The sequence below is a fragment of the Danio rerio genome, chromosome 23, assembly GCF_049306965.1.
Source record: "Danio rerio strain Tuebingen ecotype United States chromosome 23, GRCz12tu, whole genome shotgun sequence".
Lineage (NCBI taxonomy): Eukaryota > Metazoa > Chordata > Actinopteri > Cypriniformes > Danionidae > Danio > Danio rerio.
In genome coordinates, this window is record NC_133198.1 from 29,679,500 (window position 1) to 29,703,900 (window position 24,401).

Consider the following 24,401-nt stretch of genomic DNA (forward strand, 5'->3'; position numbering starts at 1 on the left):
CATGCGGCAGCACCGGCTCGCTCGGCCGCCGCATCTGGCTCGATTGACTCGGACTGGAATCGGGCAGTGAGTCCAGGCATCCGGAGTAGGTCCAGCAGAGGTAACATTAGTCAGTCTGAGCTCTAAGAGATAAGTCTCCGGCAGGCGAGAATCTAGCCGGAACTGTGTTTTGCTATCTGGGTGGCTAGGCGTGTATCAGCAAACTAATAAAGCCCGAAAAATGCCCTGAACTTAGCGAATAAACAGTGTTCCACCAGGATCATGTATGTCAGAAACTATAGTTTACTGCTGAACTCATTTTGTCATGGTAAAATAACACAGAAATCGAATAATAACATTTCAGTCTACTTCAGTCTCCTGCCGAAGCTCAAACGCCGCGCTTTGAGAAACTGTCAATCACAGCTGTCAATCACGATGACACGCCCAGCATTAAATTACTGCTAAAAACAAACTGTTTACAAAAATGAAGATCTGCACCTATTTCAGCACAATAACCAGTGCCTTAATCGACCAGAACTATCTTTCGGGACATTTTATTGCAAGTGTAATATTTTTTTTTATTTGGGCTCAAGTCTCCTTCATTAACACGGAGGAGGCGGGCTTTATGACTTGTACTGCAGCCAGCCCCCAGGGGGCGATCTAACGGCCGAAACCTTCACTCAAACATAGGCTTGCGGCACACTTGGTTTGAACACTGAGCTTATTTGCAATCTTCGAAAAGTTTATTATGCTAGCAGCTGATTGGACTATGAGGTGACTTCATGGTTTCAGCGCTCACCATGACAACGAGTCTCACAGCAGTTAAGTCGCGTTGTAAACATTTGCATCTGGATTCCTATAAAGCTGGTCAGTTCTCTCTCAGTCTTGCCAATTCGCTCGGTGTTGCTGGTTGTACTTGACCAAGGTGAGTTCAATACCGACGGTATGCGTGGAGCCATGCCAATCTCACGAAGTCCGCTTCGTGAAGCTACACTCGGGCCCGTCTGTGCTGTAGTTCCTTGCGGTTTGCTTACATAAACGCGATATCGCGAAAAATGTTATGTGTTTGTTGCGCAAAATGTGCCGCTGAGCAACATTCCAGTGAACACTGGCACGGACTGGCACCCGGTTAGCTCGTGCACTCCCTGGGGCGAGGCGGCTTGTGAACCCTAGGCAGGGAGCAATACAAGCCCTGAGGACCCTCAGGGAAACACGGGAAGCCAGTAGTGGGCCCACTCATTGTCTATTTAAAACTATAGTTTCAAAGTTTAGTTTACTACAATTTAAAATAGAAACTATGGTAGCTGTAATGTTTTGCTTTGTTTTTCAGTAGAGTTGCTGAGCAAAGGACTATTTTATCTGCGTGCTGTGGTCAAGCAAACCACGCTTCAGAACAACACGATTGACAGTGAAGACAACCGCAGGTTATATTCATGAGCGCGCACTGCCGCGCACATTATATAGTTTCCATGCTGTTTTCTGAAAGTTTATCTTATTTAGATAAGTTTGCAGGTCAAACAAAATAAAGTATACTCTTTCTAAACAAATGACTCTTGTTTTTATTTGTTCTCTACAGCAATACACTGTCATAGAAGGCTGTTGAATGCATTTGTGTGCAACATGGTTTGACAATAGTTAAAGTAGTCCAGCAAATCAATAGTTATAAATATACCTTCATTAGTCAACATATGGTGTCTACAAAAACAAATCTTAAAAAAAAACATTATATATATATATATATATATATATATATATATATATATATATATATATATATATATATATATACATACACATATACAGTTAGATTGATTTCAACTAATATTTAATTGGGAAAATATTACATTCAAAAATTAGCATTTTCTTCTGCATTAAACTGTAGAATGTTCTTTATGATGAAAATTATTATACAACATTATAGTTAACAACAAAAAGTGTCTAAACTGTGTAATGATTTTTTTGTTAATGTAGGCTAATGTAATTTAATAACTGAACAATGACCAAATTTCTTTAGTTATGCAAAAATCTTTCTTGTTATCTTGAGGACGCTAGTTTATCATTTGCAATCAGCCACAATTCTCGGTTGTTTTTGCAGAGATGGGTTTTTAATCTATCTTACTCAGCTTAATGTTATTCATTTACTGTTATTTAATTCTTTAACATTGGCAAAATCACATTTATTTTCTCAATGGCAATATGAAAATAGTGGAAAAATAAGAATCCCATCAATAACTACACCATTTTGTTAAAACCAATTAAAAGATCATTTTTGTCTTGTCATAAGATGAATTTTAGACCCCATCTGGACTCATTTGAATGTACATGTTGTGCAGTTATTTAAGATATATAAACTTTTTAAACAAAAAAACATGGAATTGAATGACAGTTCACCCAAAAATATATATATTTTTATTAATTTATTTACCCTCAAGTGGTTCCAAAACGCTATGAAAGGCTTTCCTCCATTGAATACAATATATATTCTGAAGAATACTTGAAACCATCAATTTCCTCATTAGCAAAAACAAATATTATGTAAGTCAGGGGTCACCAAACTTGGTCCTGGAGGTCTGGTATCCTGCAGATTTTAGCTCCAACCCTAATCAAACACACCTGAACAAGCTAATCAAGCTCTTACTAGGCATACTTGAAACACCCAGGCAGGTGTTGCAGCTAAAGCCTGCAGGGCACTGGACCGCCAGGAAGGAGATTGGTGACCCCTGATGTAAGTCAATGGTAACAAGTTTCCAACATTTTTTTTTTTAAATATCTCCTTTTTTGTTTAACAGAAGAAAAAAAAAAAAGTTTTTTTACTTTTGGGCGAACTATCCCTTTAATCTGTTCATGGTGATAATAAGTTCCAAGCACTAGTAAGTTGTAGATCTGCAAAGTCTTTTATCAAACAATTGTCAAGTCCTTCAGTATCCCTTTCTTTCTAGAAGTAAAATATTAAAATGTTGTTACAAGTCAACATTTACTACAGGTCAATCCTCTGAACTATTTACACAGACAAGAGAAAACTGTAGGCATATAACAAAGCTCAAAATAGTGGCGTTTTCTTTTTTTGCATTGCAATAAATACACTCGGGTGGGGGAGATTACAATTTGCAAACTGATCCACTAACAGTAGTGGCAACCATATAGTAACCATAATTATTCAATTTATTTTATTTTAAACAACCAAACCAAGCTTTGAAAAACCAAGCACCAACACAAGCTCTGGCAGTGTGCATTTTCAGTACTAAATCCATGATATTTGAAATCTATTCCAGATTTGAAGAATAAATCTGTGTATTCAAAATTCATCAAGAATAATAATGGTGGACGGGAAGCAGATGAAAGACAACAATTTCTCCCAGAAGACCTCCACAATCAAGTAATGCAAGTCACATGACACTGCTTTAAACGCACCGACGGCTTCAAGGTCAGAGACAAAAGAGAAAGGCCTAAAACAAATACCGTATTAAATGACAGATTTACCGAAACCCCAATCCCATGCAGCATACGCAAACCAGTTCAATCATACAAACATCACATGTTTTGTTGGCAAGGCCGGTCACTCGTTGGCTTTAACACTCACCATTGTTCCAAAAATATTGAATTCTCTTTAAAAACATAAATAAAACCGACACCATTTAAAAGCAGCAGTAAACATCATCAGTAAGGCAATAAAAGGCATCAAGTAAACAGTCTCGCTCTCTGCTCCACTTGTTCTTCCCTGAGCATCTCATCTGACCTCAGTCTGATCACAACGTTTATGAGAGCTTATGGATCAGAGTTATCCAACGCTCTCCCAGTGCGTGTGCTCAGGCCTCCAGAGAGTCTGTCAGCCCGAGCTATGGCGACTGATCCTCCCTTAAGGGTCTTATGAGAGTCAACGTCTTTTGCTCCACGGGCTGGAGTGTGAGGTCAGCTGAAAGCCCACTGCTGATGATGGTCGTCTGGGTTGCAGGGACTCATTAAGATCTTGTCTCCCTTCTTATGGAGGCATTTTCCAGAGGACGGATTTTTCAAGAGTTGCTCCTGAAATGTTTTGGCATAGGATTAAAAAAGTGTAAAGCAAGTTTTTCCTATTAAAGTGAATTTATTATATGGTAGTGGTTCATTTGATGTCATGCAAATGCACATTGGGTAAGGCTTTCTAGAAGTAATGAGAGAGGAAAGTATAGACGTCTTATCAGTTATCTAATGTCTACAACCTGTTCAAATATTGATGTCCACCGATGATGTCACTGATATAGGCTTTCGTTATAATTTATTAAAAAAAGGTTTAATATAATTTATAAATATTTCATACAAGTGAATTAGTAACACTGCATAATGATAATAACACTACAAGTTAATAATAATAATAATAATAATACTATTAATAATAACAACAACAACATTATAATGAAAAGTAAATAATAATAACAAAAACAACAGCAACAGCATTATAAAGTAAATAATAATAATAATGAAAATGTAAATATAATAATTTACATAATAAATTTGTTGTTGCTATTAACAACATTAACAACAGCAACAACAACAAAAACATTTGCTACTATTATTATTATTGTTGTTATTAATAACAACATTACTTTTTATATTATTGTTATTTTACATAAACACCATTTACTACTACTACTACTACTACTACTACTACTACTAATAATAATAATATCACAATAATGAATAATGAAAATATGTAAAACGTATAATAATAATAATAATAATAATATTTATGTAAAAATAACAATAATAGAAAAAGTACACAATAGCCCAAAGTAGGAAAAATGTTGTAGACTAAAATGATGCAACAAATTAAAGAGTCAGCATGACTATTATTTGTATTATATAAAAAAATAAGTACAGTAAATTACATTTCTGAAGGATTGTGTGACATTGAAGTAATCATTTTTAAGATGATGATTTGCTGCTCAAGAAACAAACTACGGGTCAAAAGTTTGGGGTCAGTATGATTTTTAAATGTTTTAATATCAGCTTCTCCTGCTCAGGATGTGTTTATTTCATCACAAATACAGTACAAATTGTACAACTGTGAAATGTTATTGCACTACAAAATAACTGTTACTTCTTCAGTCACATGATCCTTCAGACATCACTTGAATATTAATATTATGGTTAATATTAATATTACAATAAGTACGCAGTTATTTAACAGTTTAATAAATATTTAACAATTGTTTTACATTAAAAAAAATACTTGACCGGTAGTGTACATATTTATCAAATGTTAAAAACAGTCGATCTTAATATTTCAGTAAAAACCATGATTCATTTTCTTTAATTGTTAATGAACCAAAAATTAGGAGCTGCTTTTGTTTAAACTTTGATCAATGTAATGCAACTCAGATTAAAAAAAATAAAAAATTCTAAATCATACTGACCATTAGCTTTTAATTGATAGTGTACATTTGTAAGATGCAGCATTTTTAAATAATAATTTCAAAAGGCGTATAAATAGGGTATATGACTTTTCATTTTCAGTAACTAAATTAAACCAAAAAAGCCTCCTGTGAACTGTATGCGGTTACAAAATGCTGCGTTTAACACCCGTTTTCCTTAAAAATCAGTGATTTTCACTGCCTGATTGATATACGATTTAACGCGGCTCTCAGAATGTACAGGCAGCATTGCATTAAATAAATTTCCTGCACCATGTCATTAAAATATTACGATTTTACTCAAGTATTTTCAATGGAGTTACTGCAGTAGCCTGCTGATGCTGACAGTGAGTGCAAGTAAACAGCTTTTCATATTGTTTCACTCTTGAAAAGCTGAATGAGTGTTTAAGTCTATTTAACAGATTATTTTTGAATTACATAACATTGATGCTATAAAAGAAACAATATAAAATAAAAAATAAAATAAAAATAAAATAAAAAAAGTCAAAATAAACGTCCACTGGAAGTTTATCCGTAGGGAAAGAAACACAAGCTGTTCATATATCCTATTAGAAACAATATCAGTGTTTGGTTAAGTAATTCCACTATAAAAATTACTGCAAACCAAAACAGAAAGTAAATGAAAAAGGAAGTAAATACTGATAACAATCTTTGACGGTAAAATCTAAAAAAAAAGGAGTCATTCATTTCCATTCTGACAGCACACATACCTCTGTGATCAGCCATTCTTGTTCAGGAGCCAAACTACTGCCTTTGCCCTTCAGTGTACAAAGCTCGATCTTCACCGGCTCTGGGTAAGGAGACGCTTGCAGACACAGCTGCTTTCCTATGTTATGCCTTAGCTCCTTATGTGACGTGTATTCAAAATACTGAAAACAAACATCACAATGAACATCAATGAACACATGATCATTGGATCAAGAAAACGATCGATTCTTTCATAAGAGAATCTCTAATTAAATTCAGAAAAAAAAGGTACAATACCTGATTACCACCCATGTTGTGACATGTATACATAATCACAGGCTTTCCCCCATTGTTACTTTCTCCGACATCCAGACATTGTTGTGCTCCTCTATTCTTGAGCTGCACAAACAAACAGAAAAAAGAGAGATGTTAAATAAGAAAAGAAAAATGTCTTCAGACTGATTTAGATTGGTTATTCGTAAAATGATAGTTCAACCATAATGGAATATTCTGCCATCATTTACTTCATTATCACTATTTGAGTTTTTTAATCTGTTGAAGAACGAATATATTTTGAAGAATGCTGGAAACCAGTAACTTGGGCTGCATGATTAATCAAAAAAAAGATCACAATCTCGATTCGACCCTACACACAATCTGAATTCAGCTTTTCTATGATTCAGCCAATTATATTTTCAAGGTCAGGCAAGAAGCATAAAGGCAGTCGCACAAATCTTTACAGCAACATGGACAGCAACCATATTAGCAACATAGACAGCTCCAAATGGCGTTAAAAGTGTCACATACTGTATGGGTATAATTCACCCAAAAATGTCCTTTCTGTCTTAATGTAATGACGTATTCGCTGCAGCAAAAAAAAAAAAAAAAAAAAAAAAAAAAAAAAAAAAAAAAACACGCAAGCTGACACTCGTTGGTTACAACCAAGAGGACACATGTCTGCATGCTAATGTTGTCTACTTTAGTAAACAGAACCTGCATAGGCTGTGAATAACAGGTAATATAGTTGTAAATAACGTTCTGTTGCACAAAATGATCATTTGGGAGCCTAAAGTCTATTCAAGTTCACCGTTCCAAGTCTATACAAAATTTAAAATTTTAACCAACAGTAGACCTACACATAAGCTTAATTCTATTATTGTTGTTTTACCTCATGTTAAAGAAACAACAATAATAATAGTCTAGTTATATTAACCTTTATTTACATCTACACGATTGAGAGAAAATCTTGATCTTGATTTTTAGCAAAAAAATTGTGATTCTCATTTTTACCAGAATTGTGCAGCTCTACCAGTAACCACTGACTTCCATAGTATTTATTTTTCCTACTATGGGAGTCAATGGTTAAATGCCTTTAGCTTTCTTCAAAATACCTTCCAGTATGGCTGGGCGATATTGCCTTTTTTTTCCTTTTTTTTATAATAATAGCTGATTTTTGTTTTGTTTTTTTTCACAAAAATTTTTTTTTATTTATGATTTAAATCAAGCTTTTTTTGTGGAGGGACAAATATTGGAGTTGAAGGTTATTAACCTTTTATAACCTTTTCATAATTATAATCAACTATAGGATATAAAAATGCTAAAGAAAAAAAAACTCTCATTTAAAAGATAAAGTTTAACAAGATTTATTAATAAGACTTAACAAGACTTAAAAATAAGAGTATAAATTACACCATTTTATACAATTACAGTAAAAAGTCAACTACAGTGAAAGTAAACTCATAATAATTGTTGAAAAGGGGACCTTTTTCAAGATTGTTTTTTTTTTCAATGAACATGCATTCAGAGGTTTATTCATTTTTATTTGTTATATCAGTTCATATAAATGACTTGCATTAGGCTAGAGCATAGGTCTCAAACTCAGCTGATCCAAGTAATGAAGGTGTTTATGACTCTTTTGAACACCTCGATTAGTTGGATCAACTGTGTTTGATCAGGGTTGGAGCAAAACTGTGCAAAGCTGCAGTCCTCCCGGAATTGACTTTGAGACCTATGGACTAGAGGGTTGCATTTTATTACTGTTATTTGTGTTGGGTCTCTGCATCAACTAGATAAATCTAAAGCACTAAGCAAGTTTTTCTCAGTGTTGATATTTACAGTAATGAATGTCTTTGCCGATGGGTCGTATAATATATCCAGAAACCGCAATGTTGGATTCTAACATTATATCAGTCATAGATATTTACATTATAGAGCTACGGTAACCATTCCTTTCATATGCGCATCTTCTCCATTAACCGTCTTATCCATTACTTCTCACTGTGAGAAATACAAGGTGTGGCACACTGCTTCAAATGCATGTGAATGCAGTGAATGCTTGACTGAGAGCACTGAGTTATTTCGGGGTTATGTCGGGCATGTTTGTGCATCTGTGTTTTTTTAATAATATTTAATTTCAATTCATAGAGCACAACATTTCTCTGAGTTCTCCTCTGCCAAAAATTATAGAATACACAAGACGCGTCACTTGTATTGTTTTGAATGGGGAAGTGTAACGATAATATGGGGAATGGAGCCCCGCCTACTAGTACAAGAGCCAATCAGCAATCGCTAAAGAATGACTATGTAAAATGGCCATAAATGAGGCTGGTGTAGTAAACTTGTTCCTTTCGAGTGTATGCGCTTTAGCTTGTTCAACATGAAAATATGTTGAATTTATTTGATTCCAAGTTTAGAAACGGAACTTATGAGATGGTTGTGGTTTAATTTTTTTTCTTCGGAGAATCCAAATATGAAATGCAACCAAGTTTGACAAACTAGTTTGGAGAATTTGATGTTTCCCCATTCAGACAGAATGCCCGAGAGGAGTTTCAAAGAGGGCCGCCAAGTGAAATGACTTGCCTTAAAGAGACTTTGCCATAGAAACACACAAACAACATGCAGCGAGCAGAGGCAATGCAGGGGGAACTACACGAGCCCAGAGGGGAGAGCATCACGTGTTAGGGTGAAAACCGATTTTCATTTAAACAAATTGATGTGAACTTCACACTCGACTTAATCGATTTTTCACCCAACCCTACCTTCTAGTGTTTTCTTTAGCACCAAAAAAAGTTTAGAACTACTTGAGAGTGAGTAAATAGTAAGTTCGCTGGCACTCATTGCTTTCCATAGTCATTTTTTGATGATGAAACATTCTTCAAAATATCTTCTTTTGTGTTTAACAGAGGAAAAAAACTCAAGCTATTAAAAGCACAATATAAGTGAGAATAAATGCTGAGGTTATTTTTCATTTTGGGGTGAAATATCCCTTTAACAAATACTCTACTTACAGCTCCAAACTTGACTGGCGAGAGATCGGGGACAAAGGCTTCTGGGTAGACATTGGATAGGTACCAGGAAAAGTTCTTGCACTGTAAATCTTCTCGGAGTTTCAGACGGTCAGAAATATCCCCAAAGCCTTTCTACACAACCATACAAGAAACAGGTTATTATTGGACTTCCAAACATGACCACAAGCATCAGGTTCATATTTTAATCCCCTGAAAGCAAAAGCATATCTTACTTCTTTGGCCATTTTAGCTGCGCTTTGGCTGCGTCTGTAGAAAATCAGCTTGTAGTCGTCCATCCACACCTCCGCCAAGCGCACCTGGTTACGTGTAATGACCTCTGTACCTTTGGGGAAGGTGTGAGGACTCTTGGTGCGAAACACATGACCAACGACAGAGCAGGGGATTATTTCCAACTGTCCACCACACTGCCATACCTGATGCACACACAATTCAACATCACATTAATACTGTATGTGAGGCTTTATGACTTCTAAATATAACGCAATATGTAAAAACGGAATTTAACAGAATTTCAATTATTATGCCATTTAAATATATACTTAATAAAAGCACACGATTATGCCAAATTAAATTAAAAAAAAATATTTAAAAAAACGTTTTTTAAAAAATCTCATAATTACGCCATTTAAATATATAGAAAGAAATTCACAGAACTATGCCATTTAAATATACAAACATACATGCATACATTAACATTAAACCAAAAAAAAGAAAAAGAGGCCAAAATATAGCCACAGGACAATTCTGAAGAGCTACTACTCACCCTGAAAGACATCTCGACATTTTCACCACCCCAGATCTCCATTTTGTCATCATACGTCCCAATTTTCTCAAAGTAGGCCTTAGATATAGAGAACAAGCCACCAGCAAATGTTGGAGTTCTGAAAAGAAAAAAATAGTTCAAGTTATCCAAGTGCCAATAATTAATCAGTCACACTTCATTATTTTTTGTTTAAACTAACAACATTTAAAAAAGAAAATGTAGAAAATGTATATACAGTATTTGCTTTCCAAACAGAACACATGGTTCTTACTCTTAACCAATGCCGAATTCCCTGACTTTTCTGCGACTTTGACTGATTAAAAAGCTGAATTATTAAGGCAAATAAAAAAAGGCACTGTTGCTTTGCAAATTATTAAAATGTCTGAGCTTGAATATAATTTTTTTGTGAATTTAATAGCTGTTATATAGGTTATTACCAAAGTGTTATGTATTACAAACATTTCATGTATTTTCAACAGATAATACAGCACATTATGAGGTCAACTTATGTATAATAATGGCAGATTCTAAAAGGATATTGACATGCAAATTAACTATGCACAAATATAAAATGTAAAACAAAAAGCATTCAACAGAACTAACCCTTTTGTATCGTATATTCTGAACTTATCACAATTTACTTCCCATTTCACCAGCTAGTTAAACTGGTGTGAATCCAAGAAATGTATTGACAAGATGAGAAGCATGAGAAATCACACATCACAATAGGCAGTTTCACTGCACTTCAAGACAACCAGAGAATCGACACAAAGGTTATGAATAACCAAATGACCGTATAAACCATTTCAATGTGATGATGCCAAGGGCCCGTGAACACTTCCTGCTTGTTGTCAAACTATTTCACAACCGTAAAAAGAGCCAATTCAATCATATCTTAACATAAAACAGCTATCATAACATTATTTATCAATATGTGGACCTTTTTGGATTCTCGGAAGCTATGGAAATTAAAGATGTAAAACTGGAAATAGAATAGGACCATTGTTATTGTTTACAACCCTTAAAATGGTCTATAGATCATACATGAAACCTACACACTAAAAATGTTTTGCTGTTTCAACACAAATTTTACCAAAATCTTATATAAAAATGTAATCGTAGTAGAAGTGGTAGCAGTTATAATAATAACAATAATAACTACAACAACAAATTAATAATTGGTGTAATCATTCTAATTACTTTTATATGATATGGTTATAGTAAACTGACTGGAAGTTCAATATTTGAACTCAACAGACACTCAAATGCCGGGCATGCTTATTCATGAAAAAGTCAGACTGACCAGATGAACAAGATCTGACTATCTGGATAAAAGAACAAATGAATCATTGCACATAACGCACCACATGATGCCGTGTCACACGTGGAACCTGCATTCAAAAATGAGGATGTATCTATAGAAGTATTCAAACAATTCAAAAATTTTAGAGTGATAATAATATAATTCGTAATATATGGGCCACTATACAGAATGGGTTCAAATACAGAGTTTTCATTTTGAAAATGAATGTTTCATTTCACAGTTCTAGTAATTGTGCAGTTAATCCTTACATTATATTATCAGATTCTTGAGGGGAATATTTTTCACAGAAATACACTGTTTTGGTAGTGATGTGAAAAACGTTTAAAAACAAACTTTGTTTGAAATTTAGTTTTTAAAAAATTATTAAAAAGATACTTTTAAAACAACATTGGAGAAAACAAAAATACAAACCAAAACAAATTTAAATAAAAATGGGGCATTTCTGAAAGTGTGGCCAATACTACATTAATTTTCAACAGTTGTGAATGAATTCTTCTCCATTATTCTACACCAGGGGTCACCAATCTCGTTCCTGGAGGTCCGGTGCCCTGCAGGGTTTAGCTCCAACTTGCCTCAGCACACCTGCCTGGGTGCTTCAAGTATACCTAGTAAGACCTTGATTAGGTTGTTCAGATTAGGTTGACCTTGATTAGGTTGTTCATGTTTGATTAGGGTTGAGGCTAAAATCTGCGGGACAGTTTGGTGATCCCTGTTCTTCACTCTTACTACTAGTGATGCCTGATATTTTGTTATTCAGCGATATATATGGCGATAAGAAAACCATGTCAGCAGATGACTTAAACATCTCTATTTGGAAAGAATGAATAACTTCAGATTGACTGAGATGAATCTATAGAGAAGTGCATAACATATAACTAACAGTCTACAAACATAGATCAATACATTTAAAAAAAAAAAAGATACAATTGAAATAAACAAGGGCGGCACGGTGGCCCAATGGTTAGCACTGTAGCCTCACAGCAAGATGGTCGCTGGCTCGAGTCCCAGCCGGGCCAGTTGGCATTTCTGTATGGAGTTTGCATGTTCTCCCCGTGCTCGTGTGGGTTTTCTCCGGGTGCTTCGGTTTCCCCACAGTACAAAGACATTAGAGGGATATGAGAGTTGCGCAACCCCTGATAATAAGGGACTGAGCCGAAGGAAAATGAATGAAATAAACAATGTTTTCCGAATCTAACAGAATTCAGGTATAGTAATTGAACAATAAAAATAATTCAATATTAAAAAGTTACAAACAATACAATATCTTAATCGTAAATGATTTTAAAATCATTATACAGTCACAGACCTCAAATACTCACGAGTGACAATACATGAAAATGAAAACATAATATATAATAATAACATATAGACTCACTCAACCCTGCAATTTACACATTGCGATCACACTGCGATATCAATGCAGAAACAATATATCGTGCAGCCCTAATTGCTACTCATTGTATGTATCTTAATCAGATGTGTGTGCTTGTGTACGGGTCTGAGTTTTAGAGTGTTTTCTGTTAAATATAAATTTCATAATTTAACATTATTTAAATCTTAACAAATTTATCTGAATTAATAATTTAAAGAAAAAAGAAAAAGATTTGTGTATGATATTGAAAAATCTGAATAAATCGATAACCAACCCTAATCATTGTTTTTGACCATAACGTAAAACAGTCTACCGGCAGCCCTAAATAAACCATAACATTGACAAACATTCTATTTTACTCCAATTTTATTCTATTTTTACTGCAAAAAAATATATAAGATAAGAAAAGTATGGCGTCATCCATTTATAAACGATGCTTGTATGTTTGTCATGAATGTCAATCCTAAACAAATGTATTTTTTAAAGGCGAACGTGAAACTGAAACTGTACATGTGAATACCAAATACATATACCATTTCACATTTAACACAAACATCATTATATAAATTGCTTTGGAATATGAAAAATCATTTTCGATATTATTCCTAAAAATATGTTTAGTCAAACATCAAGTCAGCAGTCCTTTAAAGTACTTGTAACTTTCTTGTGATTGGTCAATTTAGATTTAATCATCAAAACATTTATGAATAAATAACACATTGAAACACCTAGAAAATGACCCAGATATAACACCATCCAGAGTGATCACTTTTTTGACCACCCCATCAGAATATATTTGGTAGTAATAACTAACTGTATTTAAGTGAGGCTACACACACACAGTACTAAAAACTCTTCTATTATTCACAGAGCAAATATACATTTCTATGGAAGGTTCAATATTGACACAGCAATCCCAACATATTGAATACACACGTCTGCAGCTATTTTTGCTAATAAAAAGGTGCAGAACTCACTTTACAGGGTAGGTCTCATCCTTGCGTTTAGCGTTCTCATAATCTGGAATTCCCTCCCAGCCAAAAGTAAGACTCCAGTCAAAGTTGCCCCTGTTATGTGCACGAGCCGTTGCCACAGGTTTGTGGAACTGGAAAGTGTTTAAATCGATGGTTGTGATCTCAGGGCTCACAACGGCCGTGGGCTCTTCAACAATTCGAGCAAGAAGAGGCTCGAGCCAGCCATGGAAACACTCACCTTTAACAAAAAGAAAGAAACTGCTTAGAGACAAAGTTCACCCAAACATTTCAAATCTGCCATCATTTTCTCACCCTTTCCATGTTTCAAACCTTTTGGAGTTTTATTTTTGTTGAACACAAAAGAAGATATTTTGAAGAATGCCGAGTATTTGTTTTTTCTACTATGAAAGTCGATGGTTACAGCTTTTTTTTCCCCAACAAAATAAACTTGTTAAACATTTTGGAACCACTTGAGGGCGAGTAAATAGTGAATAAATGTAAATGTTTGAGTGAAATGCCCCTTAAAATGTCACAAATATGCTTATAAGGTATGTAAATAATATGTTAAAAATATGTTGATGGGAAGCATTACACGTCAGGTGAAACATGAGCTGCTTTAAAAAAAAGTTTATATGGAAAATGAAAGAAATAAAATAAAATAATTAACAACTGGATTTTAAAATGTACTTTCAATGAATTTTTTTGGGGGGTCTAAAAACTATACATCTTAAATCATCTTAAATTATACATCTTGAAACTAAATAAAATAAAATAAAAATAAAATTGATATAAAATTTATATAAAAATTATATTAAAAAACTAAAGAAAATAAAAAAAATATAAAAAGTAAATAAAATAATACAATTAAAATAAAAAAATTAAAAAGTATTAAAATAAAATAACTTTACAAATGAACTTTGAAATGTACTTTCAATTTTTTCTACTATGAATGTCGATGGTTACAGCTTTTTTTTCCCAACAAAATAAACTTATTAAACATTTTGGAACCCCTAGAGGGTGAGTAAATAGTGAATAAATGTAAATTTTTGAGTGAAGTGCCCCTTAAAATGTCACGAATATGCGTATAAGATATGTAAATAATATGTCAAAAATATGTTGATGGGAAACATTAACGTCATGATGGGAAACACGTCAGGTGTAACATGAGCTGCTAGCCTTAGAATAGCTCAAAGCAAAAAAGATAAGCATCACATACTATCCTTTTGTCACCATGCATGACTTTTCAAATGACGTGAATGCCAGAAAATGAAAATAAGTATTGTGGGAGTAGCAGTTTGAGCTCATGCCTTTGCACCTGAAGAGCAAGTTCCTGAAAAACGACTTCCCACCCAGTTGTGTAATAAAAAAAGAGATTGGTGGCTGTTAATGACATGCAAACAGAAGTTGGAATGTGATGAAATGCGTACAGTGAGCGTCCAGGAACGTGAGAATTTCTCCTTCAGCTTTACTTGCTCCAAGAAGCCTCGCTGTGATCAGGCCTTTCCTCTCGGGCTGACGCACCACCTTCACGATCTTCAGTGCTTTCACATACTCCTCCAGCTTTCCATGAAGGTGTTCTAAAAAAACAAAACAAAAAAAAAAAAAAACTGTGTCAAATAGGGTGTCTTCCTTGTTTTCAAGTTTTTAAGGGCTGTGTGTGAAGAGTGCCATTAGGCGTTTACGGTTATACCTGCTTCACTGCTTATTACATAGCAAATACATATTAAATATTTATTAAACATGCATATCAATGCAATAAAAACTATTGATAAAATTAACTTTAACAAAGAATAAAAGGACAAAAAAAATTCTTTAAAAATTTATTTGATTAAATTTTTTTGTTGTCCATAAATTATATTCATTTTAATACTTTTTTTAATATTTATTTATGTGAAGGTAAGGATCCATTTTACATGAATGATGGATATTATCTTAGTACTTATTACTAATGTAAATTTGCGACATGCATGTTTTTGCACTAAAACGTTCAAAATATATATGAACAAAGAAAAAAAAGAAGTTTATCCGGAATAAAAATAAAATAATACACAGCTGGAATTTAAATGTATTGTACTTTCAATTAATTTTTTCTGGGTCTATAAATTACACATCTTTAAAAGGTTATCCAAAGTAAAAGAAAAGAGAAAAATAAAAGAAAAAAAATAAAATAAAAATGATAAATGAAAATAAAAGAAAAATAATAAAATGAAATAATAAATTAAATAATAACTGGACAATAGTACAAATGTTTTTTTAAATAAATGACTAAAATGATTCAGAAAGCATGCGTCAAATTGACCAAAAGCAGAAGAAAACCATTTATACTCACGCCAGATGTTAAAATTATTGAATCTTTATTTTGAAGATCAACTTTCTCTTTACACAAATATCAAGCAGCATACTGAATGATTTCTGAAGGATCATGCGACACTTGAGTAATGATACTGAAAAATCTGCTTTGCCATAAACAACAAACAACATTTTAAAATACTCATTAAATACTGTTAAATGCTATACTAAATTGTCTGTGCAGTTTTACTGTATTTTTGATCTAACGAATGCAGCCTTGATGGGCACAAGGGACATAAGTAGCAGTGCATACAAATTCACACAATAGCTCTAACTTTAATAGTCAACTGTTCAAAGTGACATTTCTCGAAGTATAAAAATAGACCTTAAGCAGAGCGAGGCGCCCTGATGAAACAAAGTACTTCCTGTGGTGAGACTTGAAGCGAACTGACACACTTCCTTGATCTTATACTGTAGCACTAATGCCAAATACTCAAGCAAAAGGTAGTATACTATAAAAAAAGACTTGTCTAGTCAGTTATACTACAAATCAATTTAAGGTGATCAGAACTACTGCTACTTTTAACCAGATAAATAAATAAAATCTCTCAAAAGCAGATTGATGTTTTTAAATTCCAATGAATTGTATTACTTTCATCTGCCTGAAGAAACACAGATGTGACATTCCAGAAGATTCCACTAGATAAAGCTGTTTGCTATTGACCAAAGAGCATTGATTAACACTTCTTCAAGGTGTGGTTTATTTTTTACAACAGGAGCAGATAAAGCCTGGCTCACCTGCAGTGCTGGCGTCATCCACCATTATGATTTCTTTGAGAAAGGCCGCTGGGGAGGTGTGCAGAACGCTGTACACAGTGCGCAGTAGTGTTGACCATGCTTCATTGTGAAACACGATGATCACGCTGGTGGTGGGAAGAGCAGGACATCGGCGAAACTTGCGATCGACACACCTTTAAGTATCAGATGCAAAAAAACAAAACAAAAAAAAAACAGGGTACAAAAAATATTTGTTAAAAGGGTACAGTTGTAAAATGCATAATTGTAAGTAATACAATTAAAATTACTATGGTTATTACTTTTGAAACACATTTTCATATGTATTCTTTATTTTTTTTTAATAACTACACTACCAGTCAGCACTTTGCGGTCAGTCTATTTTTTTTTTTAAACAGGTTTATTTTTCTTTAAGAAAAAAAAGTTAAATTGTTAAATACTTATTTATTAAATGTTTATTTATTACTTATTGTGTGTTGTTTCAAATGAAATTACTCAAGTCATTATTGCTTTTATTACCATAAATAATAAAAATAATATTAAGAATAGGAATAACAACAATAATAATTAATATAATATTAGAGTGATTTCTTAAGAATCATGTGACTGAAGACTGGAAAATTCATCCTCAAAATCCCTAAAATAAATTATTAAATAATAAAACTTCTTTTGAACAATTATTTTAGTGCAACAACATTTCACAATTTTACAATTTGGACTGTATTTTTGATAAAATGAATGCCACCTTAGTGATCATTATAAGCTTATTTTAAAACATTAAAATGAGCCCAAACTTTTGACCAGTGGTGTAATTACTGTAATTTAAATGTATTATAATTGTAAATGTCTGTGTCCCTTTGTAATTTTTATTATTTATACATTTCTTTACATATTGATATATTGTTTTATTACAAGACTATTTTTGTTTTCAATAATCTTTTACTTCCAATTAAAAAAAAAAAAAGTTTAATCTAAAACTTAAAACAAAATAATGGCAAATGTTTTGAAACTACCTGAAAAAAAAAAAACATTTTCACATTTTTTTTTTTTACTTAGAATTTAGTGGTGTGGTTCTGGTTTAAATCATCTTATTGTAACGTGAAATTATATACACACACACACCAGGGTTACTATAGTTAAACAATTAACCTTAAATGATTTTATGAAGTTTAATTACATTATTTCAGGATATTAAGGAAAAATGTCCAACTGTGATTTACACATGAAGTGGAGCAAAACGTAAACTAATCAAAATTGTCCTAAGGCAAGAATGGGTGTTGTTCAATTGTTTAAGAACTACTTTGATTAAAAGGTTTTAAACCACTTTAAATGTTGACTACTGTAAATGGAACTCAACTGCACTAAAATATCAAAAACAAAAATAAGCTTGTTTCTGCCACTTTTATGTCTGTATTAGAATATGACGATATTATTTATATACATGCATTTTTTTTTTGTTTTTAAGGTTTGCATGCTTTAGACCAGAGGTGCCCAAAGTAGGGCCAGCAGGCCAAAGTTGGGCCAGGATCTTTTCAAGGAATCTTTTCTAGTTATTTTAGATAATAGCAAACAAATGCTCAACCAAGTTTAGTTTTTGGGACTTTATGAGAAAAAGTTTGGGCACCCTTTCTTTAGACACTGTTTTCCATGGTGTCTTAAATCCCTCACAAATCTTAAATCCCTCACTCATCATTGTGTGTTGTACACTCGGGTAGGATGGTCTCCCCTCATATCTCCAAACTTACATTTATTAAAAATTATAATAAATTAAATAAAAAAATAACAATAATTAAATAATTAAAAATAATAATAAATAAATAAATAAACTCTCAAGCTATAGCCTTCGGTATCAGAAAGTATATTTATTGCCTGTACCAGTGGTGCGTACTGTCATAAAAAAAAAGGCTTTTAAATAAGCAGCAACTTTTCCATAGAATAACCTCCAAACAAAGTTGCAGTTAAGAGTTGGTTTCATTACAAGCTTTTAAAAAGATTTTAAATGATTTGGGGTTTAAAACATTTGCCTGTAGATGTTCTAAATAGTTTTTAACTGTCATTGTACGTGTTTTGATGGATGAATGATGTTACATGTTATTTGTTTGTTTGTTAAACTCATGTGAACTGTATGCAGCCTAATCTTGGCCAGGACACTCTTGTAAAAGAGATTTTTAATCTCAATGTGCTTTTCCTAGTAAAATAAAGGGTATAATAATAATAAGAAGAAGAAGAAGAAGATTTTTTTTTTAAAAAGAAAGGATAAATAAATTAACTTTTAAAAACAAACAAATAAAATAAAACTACAAAAGCATCTCTGTGATACTACAATGACCATAACACACCTCAAAATATGGAAGGTTCCAAATAATTAACCTAATTATAAGTTTAAACCACGTACTGTAATAACCAGTACTATCAATATGCTGACTTATGCTAATGATTCAAGTCTCGTTAATACACAACAGTGTTTAAATATGATAAGATTTATAAGATTCCTTGTGCCAACCCATTTTTAAGAGTGATGCAACAAGTGAAGGCGTGATTTGTAAACTGCACATGCAGCAGAACAGTTAAGACACTAATCTACAATGAGTGTTTGGGCAGCATTTATATAGCTTTAGCCCCAGCCCTTAAATCAACAATAGTCTGCACCTTCAAGTTGCTGTGTAAACAGATCAACTTTAATTAAAGGGCACATAAAATCCCAGCAAACATTACAGCATACGTCATGAGTGCTTTAATCTATGAAGGGAATCATTATTACGCCAGATTGGATTGTGAATTGAATGAATTGTGCTGCACATTTTCTGCACACAATGTGCCTATTCTTACTCAGGCGGACGGGTGTCATCTCCAAGAGTGCGGTGCAAGGAGATTCGGTCACTGGCGAATTGGTTAAAGCAGTGTCTGGTCATGCCCTCCTGCTTCTCCTTCTCCTCCTCTTTGGTCATCCGGTCATACTGGAAAGGTACACCATCGGCTCCTGGGGCTTGAGGGTTTTCAGGAGGCCTCTCGATCCATGGTTTAAGCTCCCGCTGAGTGTAGAAGCCAGATGGGCAGTTTCGGTCCGGGGTGGGTTGTACTTCCACTGATGGACGCACAGGGGCTCCTATTTGGAAGGCAAAGTTATTGACAGCCCCGCGGACCATCTCGAACACCCTCTCCTTTTTGTTGGAGAGATCTTGCAGCCAGGGGTCCTGAAGAGCACCGCTGTTAACGTCTCTCTGGAGCACCACTAGAATGAGCATAAAAAGTGTCCCACCGACAATGGCAAGCTTCAGGGGCGAAAGACGACGCCTTAAACGCATTCTGCCAGTCGATCTCAGTCAACCGCCTGTGAAAACAGACCAAAAATATATAAATAATCACATATAAAGAACATGCATTTGCCAATAAAGAGATGAATCAGCTGAAAATGATAATTGTCGTCAAGTTATTACAAACCTGTTTGAATTAATGTTCTGAACATTAGAGCTGGGCGATTTGGCCTAAAATCAATATCTCGATTAATTGAACATTTTAACTGGATGACAATAAATGAATGATTATTTTATTTACTTATTTTAGGTTTTTGCCCTCATAGTTCACTGATAAGTTTTGTACAAATATGATTTTTAAATACGCTATTTTTTAATGTAATTAACACACTAACGTAAACACACTATGATCTATGATTATTTATTAAACATCAACGCTGAAAAACTAAAATTAAAACACATTGCCTAAAGCATGGCTCTCCGAACTGCGAAGGCTGCAGAAAACTATATGCTTGGCTGAAGTATAATATCAGAATAATTTAAAAAGTATAAATCAGCCTAAACAGACTGGGGACATGTGACTCCACATACGAAAAAGTAATTGAAAAAATTTGACCTGGAAAAATTAGATCGATTATAGGTTCTAAATGTCAATTTCAATTACACTGTAAAACCAAACAGTCAACTTTATAAAAAAAAATAGTGTAGTTAACTCAAAATTGACTGCAAGTAAATTCTACTCATTTGAAAAGAGTTTTGAAATCAGTGTTGAAGATAATGAGTTAATTAATAACCTTATTACTTCAACTTTAATGGAGTAAGGTCACAGTACTCATATTGATTTTAAAAAATGGTTTGTAGCAATTTCCTCAAATGGTTTGAGTTGCCTTAACTTACTGGTTTTGCAGTACTCAATTAGTTCGAGTTCTCTCCCTTTATTTGGTTTCACTGTGCTCAAATTGCTTCATTTACTCAAATGGATTAAGTTCACAGTACTCATTAGGATTAGTTTTTGAACTTAAATGGTTTGTTGCAACCGGTTTCCTCAAATGGTTTGAGTTAACTTTTTGGGTCGTGCAGTGTAGTTTTTGGTTAATCGCCCAGCCCTACTGAACATAATTCTAACTCTCCATCGACAAACTGTATCAATGTCTCTTTTAAATAAATATATAACTGTGATGTACATACCCCTATAACACTGGTCACCATGCTTTTTAGAATGACTTACCAAAAAAAAAAATTAAATTATGTTATAAATATAGCAGGAGATCTGTGCAAATTTATTATATAAAAACTAATCTAGGGGTTCTACGGTGGAAGGAAGATTTGTAGAGATATGGCAATGATACTCCTACACTTGCTTCCACACACATTCTGAAGACCAGCAATGACTGTTCGAGAAGCAATATGCAGTATAACACATCTCACTTGTTCTCTACGCGACAAGAATTTAGTATTCAAAATAGCATAATCTAACACCATGACTATCATAACTGTTAAAACCTTGTAGTAGCCTGAAACTGCCATGTGTTATTTTGAATGTGGGTTACCCACATTCCTCAAACAATCTACTTTTATGTCCAACAAAACAAGGTGAAATGCAATTAGGTTCAGAACAGCTTGAGGGTGAGGAAATAATCATGTTTATTTGAAGCCATCCCTTTTAATGGAAAATACATTTCTTTTCAAATAAATCATTTTAATACTTAATCAAAACTCAAGACTAAAACAATGATAACAATATTATTTAAATGAACAATAAGGAAATATTACTACAAACAAAAAGTGAAAAAGCACAAAATACACAACAAAAAATACCAATAATAACAATTTTTATAAAATCTTTAAATTTTATATTTAATCATTTTAACATTTGACCAAAATAAGCTGTTTAAGATGTTAAATAAAGTAAACATTTTGTTTTATTTAACATTTATAAGATAGAAAAAAACAAACAGTACATTAAAATAGTACATAATTTTGCCCCCCCCCCCCCCCCCCCCCCCCCACCATTGTATTGTCTCAGTTACTATATATATATTTGAATTTATCTAACCTTTCTTTACTTTCGACAGGGCTTCTTCCCAGAACTCATCTGCTAATTCTTCATTTAAATCTATGGCCCAAGCTGTCCTAATGTGCCTAGTGCATATTGGTGCCTCAAAAGCATGCACAAAGCTAGATGTCAGAGGTCTTTTATTAGGGTTTTAATAAAATAAACAGTAAGCGACATTAATAAAAGCTCAGTATGGGACAGACATTGGCATTTAACATTGTGTCATTCTCAGATGTAAGCAGCTTTATCTGGCTGTTTTTTTATATATTGTAAAAATGGTTTCGTGACGACAATTTTAGAGTTTATATAGTCCCGTTCCACACGAAATCAAGCCAAGCCCCACGTGTAATTAGCAGCGAAAGCCTGCACTGTGGACTCACATGGATCACAGCAACAGCGCAAACAAACCTCACCTGACAACAAACACCCTTCTGCACCTGATCCTTCCCTTCCTTCGCCCTGCTGGATTGACGTGGCAGCAGGTGCTTCACTACACACACTCACTCACACACACCTCTAATGGGTGGCATTGGAATCTTTGCATAAACACACTTCACAATTGTGACACGTCACCTGTCTAACTGCACATAATAAAAAAAAGACAAACCTTTGCCTTACTTGGAAAGAAGTTTAAAGGGTCACCTTAAGAAGTGCCACAGTAAAACCACTATTAATCATTACATTTAAACATTAATATTTAAAGTAGGAAATGTGATGAATATGGAACCTATGGCTTTAAATGAATCAGTAACCTCAGCGCTCATGACACCAGTCTATTTAAACTCATCTACATCACAAATCCCAAGACACAAGTAGCCAACAGAGACAGTCAGGCCAACTTCTGCTGTTCTCTTGTGTAGGTGTTCAGAGTTTCCTAATTACCGAGTAAAACTGGTTTCCCTGCTTTGTGTGTGAACTGAATGGCAAGAACGTAAAATAGTCATTATTGTTATAAGCACATGTAAAAGTGATACTTCACCCTAAAATGAAAATTTACTTTCCTTTATGTGGCTCCAAACCTTTGAGTTTATTTCTCCTGTTGAACACAAAAGACGATACCTTGAAGAAAGCTAATAACAGGTAATGATTGACATCTATAGTAGGAAGACAAATGGAAATCAATGGTCAACTTTATTCAACAAATCCTAAGTTTCAGGTGAACAATACCTTTAAGAAACATTGCTTGAACATTTTTTTCCAAGTAAAGGATGAGTAACTGATGACAAATTTAGGTTTTAGGTGAACTATCCCTTTAAGTATCATTGCTTATTGAGGCAAAGTAGTTTTATGAACACACATTCGTTTTTTTGACAACTTGTGACATGTTCCCTATATTGTTTACCACGGTACTAAGGAGAAACTCCGAATTTGTGAATAAAACAAACTTAACCTCAATTCACTGCTTTAACCATTTTGTAAACAGAACGAACGCCAACCACTTCCTTGAAGTTTTAATAAATATCGCCACGCAGCATGACCACTAAACGAAACTTCTCTAAATACATACAAGGAAGTGAGTCTGGCACAGATAGTGCTTAAAGTATTTACAGAATCAAAGGAGTTGTAATAATGTTCAATAGCCTTTTTAAAAGTAAAATTACAACAAAGTAGTTGGTGTGTGTGAGTGTTATAGAGAAGTAATTTACACTACTAACAATGAGGATGAAGCCCACTCATGTCAATGAGGAGAGGAAGATAAGTCGATGTTATCTCTCTGACAACAGATGTGATGCGAAACACTTGAAAACAAATGAAGCCCTCATTTAAGTAATTCTTCGAACTTTACCTGTAAGAAGATTAGTCAATCATGTGCTTCTCCTCCCAGAGACAGATAGTACTGATAGATCGGCGTTTCCTCGCCTTGCGCGGCGCCGTTTTCTTAAGCTGTGAGTAGATGGACAGATGGACGCAATGACGGATGATGTTGTTACTCTGTATCTTCGAGTTTTAGATGTTTTGAGTTTAATAAGTGCGCGACGGTTTCACGCGAGCAGCAGCGCTGGCCTCCCGGCTTCCCTTTGAACGCAACAGGTGCCATTCGTTCAAATGATTGAGAGTCATCTGGGTCCTAAAGCCGGAGATCTCCATCTGAGGATTCGAATCTCCTTTCAGGGACTCGAATCTTTTGGATGTATTTACGTTCACTAAGAAAGTCTCTTTATAATTATTCGTTCGTTCATTTATGCATT

The 24,401-nt window shown here is 33.9% G+C and overlaps 1 protein-coding gene across 2 annotated transcripts; it reads right to left on the reverse strand.

Moving 5' to 3' along the window:
• Positions 1–2,365: 2,365 nt before the first annotated feature.
• On the reverse strand, positions 2,366–24,130 carry galnt6 (UDP-N-acetyl-alpha-D-galactosamine:polypeptide N-acetylgalactosaminyltransferase 6 (GalNAc-T6)). 2 transcript variants are annotated; one of them, XM_073938235.1, is made up of 11 exons: positions 22,626–22,727; positions 19,732–20,233; positions 16,906–17,078; positions 15,246–15,395; positions 13,822–14,056; positions 10,149–10,266; positions 9,598–9,798; positions 9,365–9,496; positions 6,375–6,476; positions 6,101–6,259; positions 2,366–4,002 (listed from the first exon to the last, which is right to left on the reverse strand). In XM_073938235.1, the coding sequence occupies exons 2-11, from the start codon at positions 20,205–20,207 to the stop codon at positions 3,889–3,891; spliced, it is 1,860 nt and encodes a 619-aa protein (XP_073794336.1). In that variant the 5' UTR covers positions 20,208–20,233; positions 22,626–22,727; the 3' UTR covers positions 2,366–3,888.
• Between the last annotated feature and the right edge of the window lie 271 nt (positions 24,131–24,401).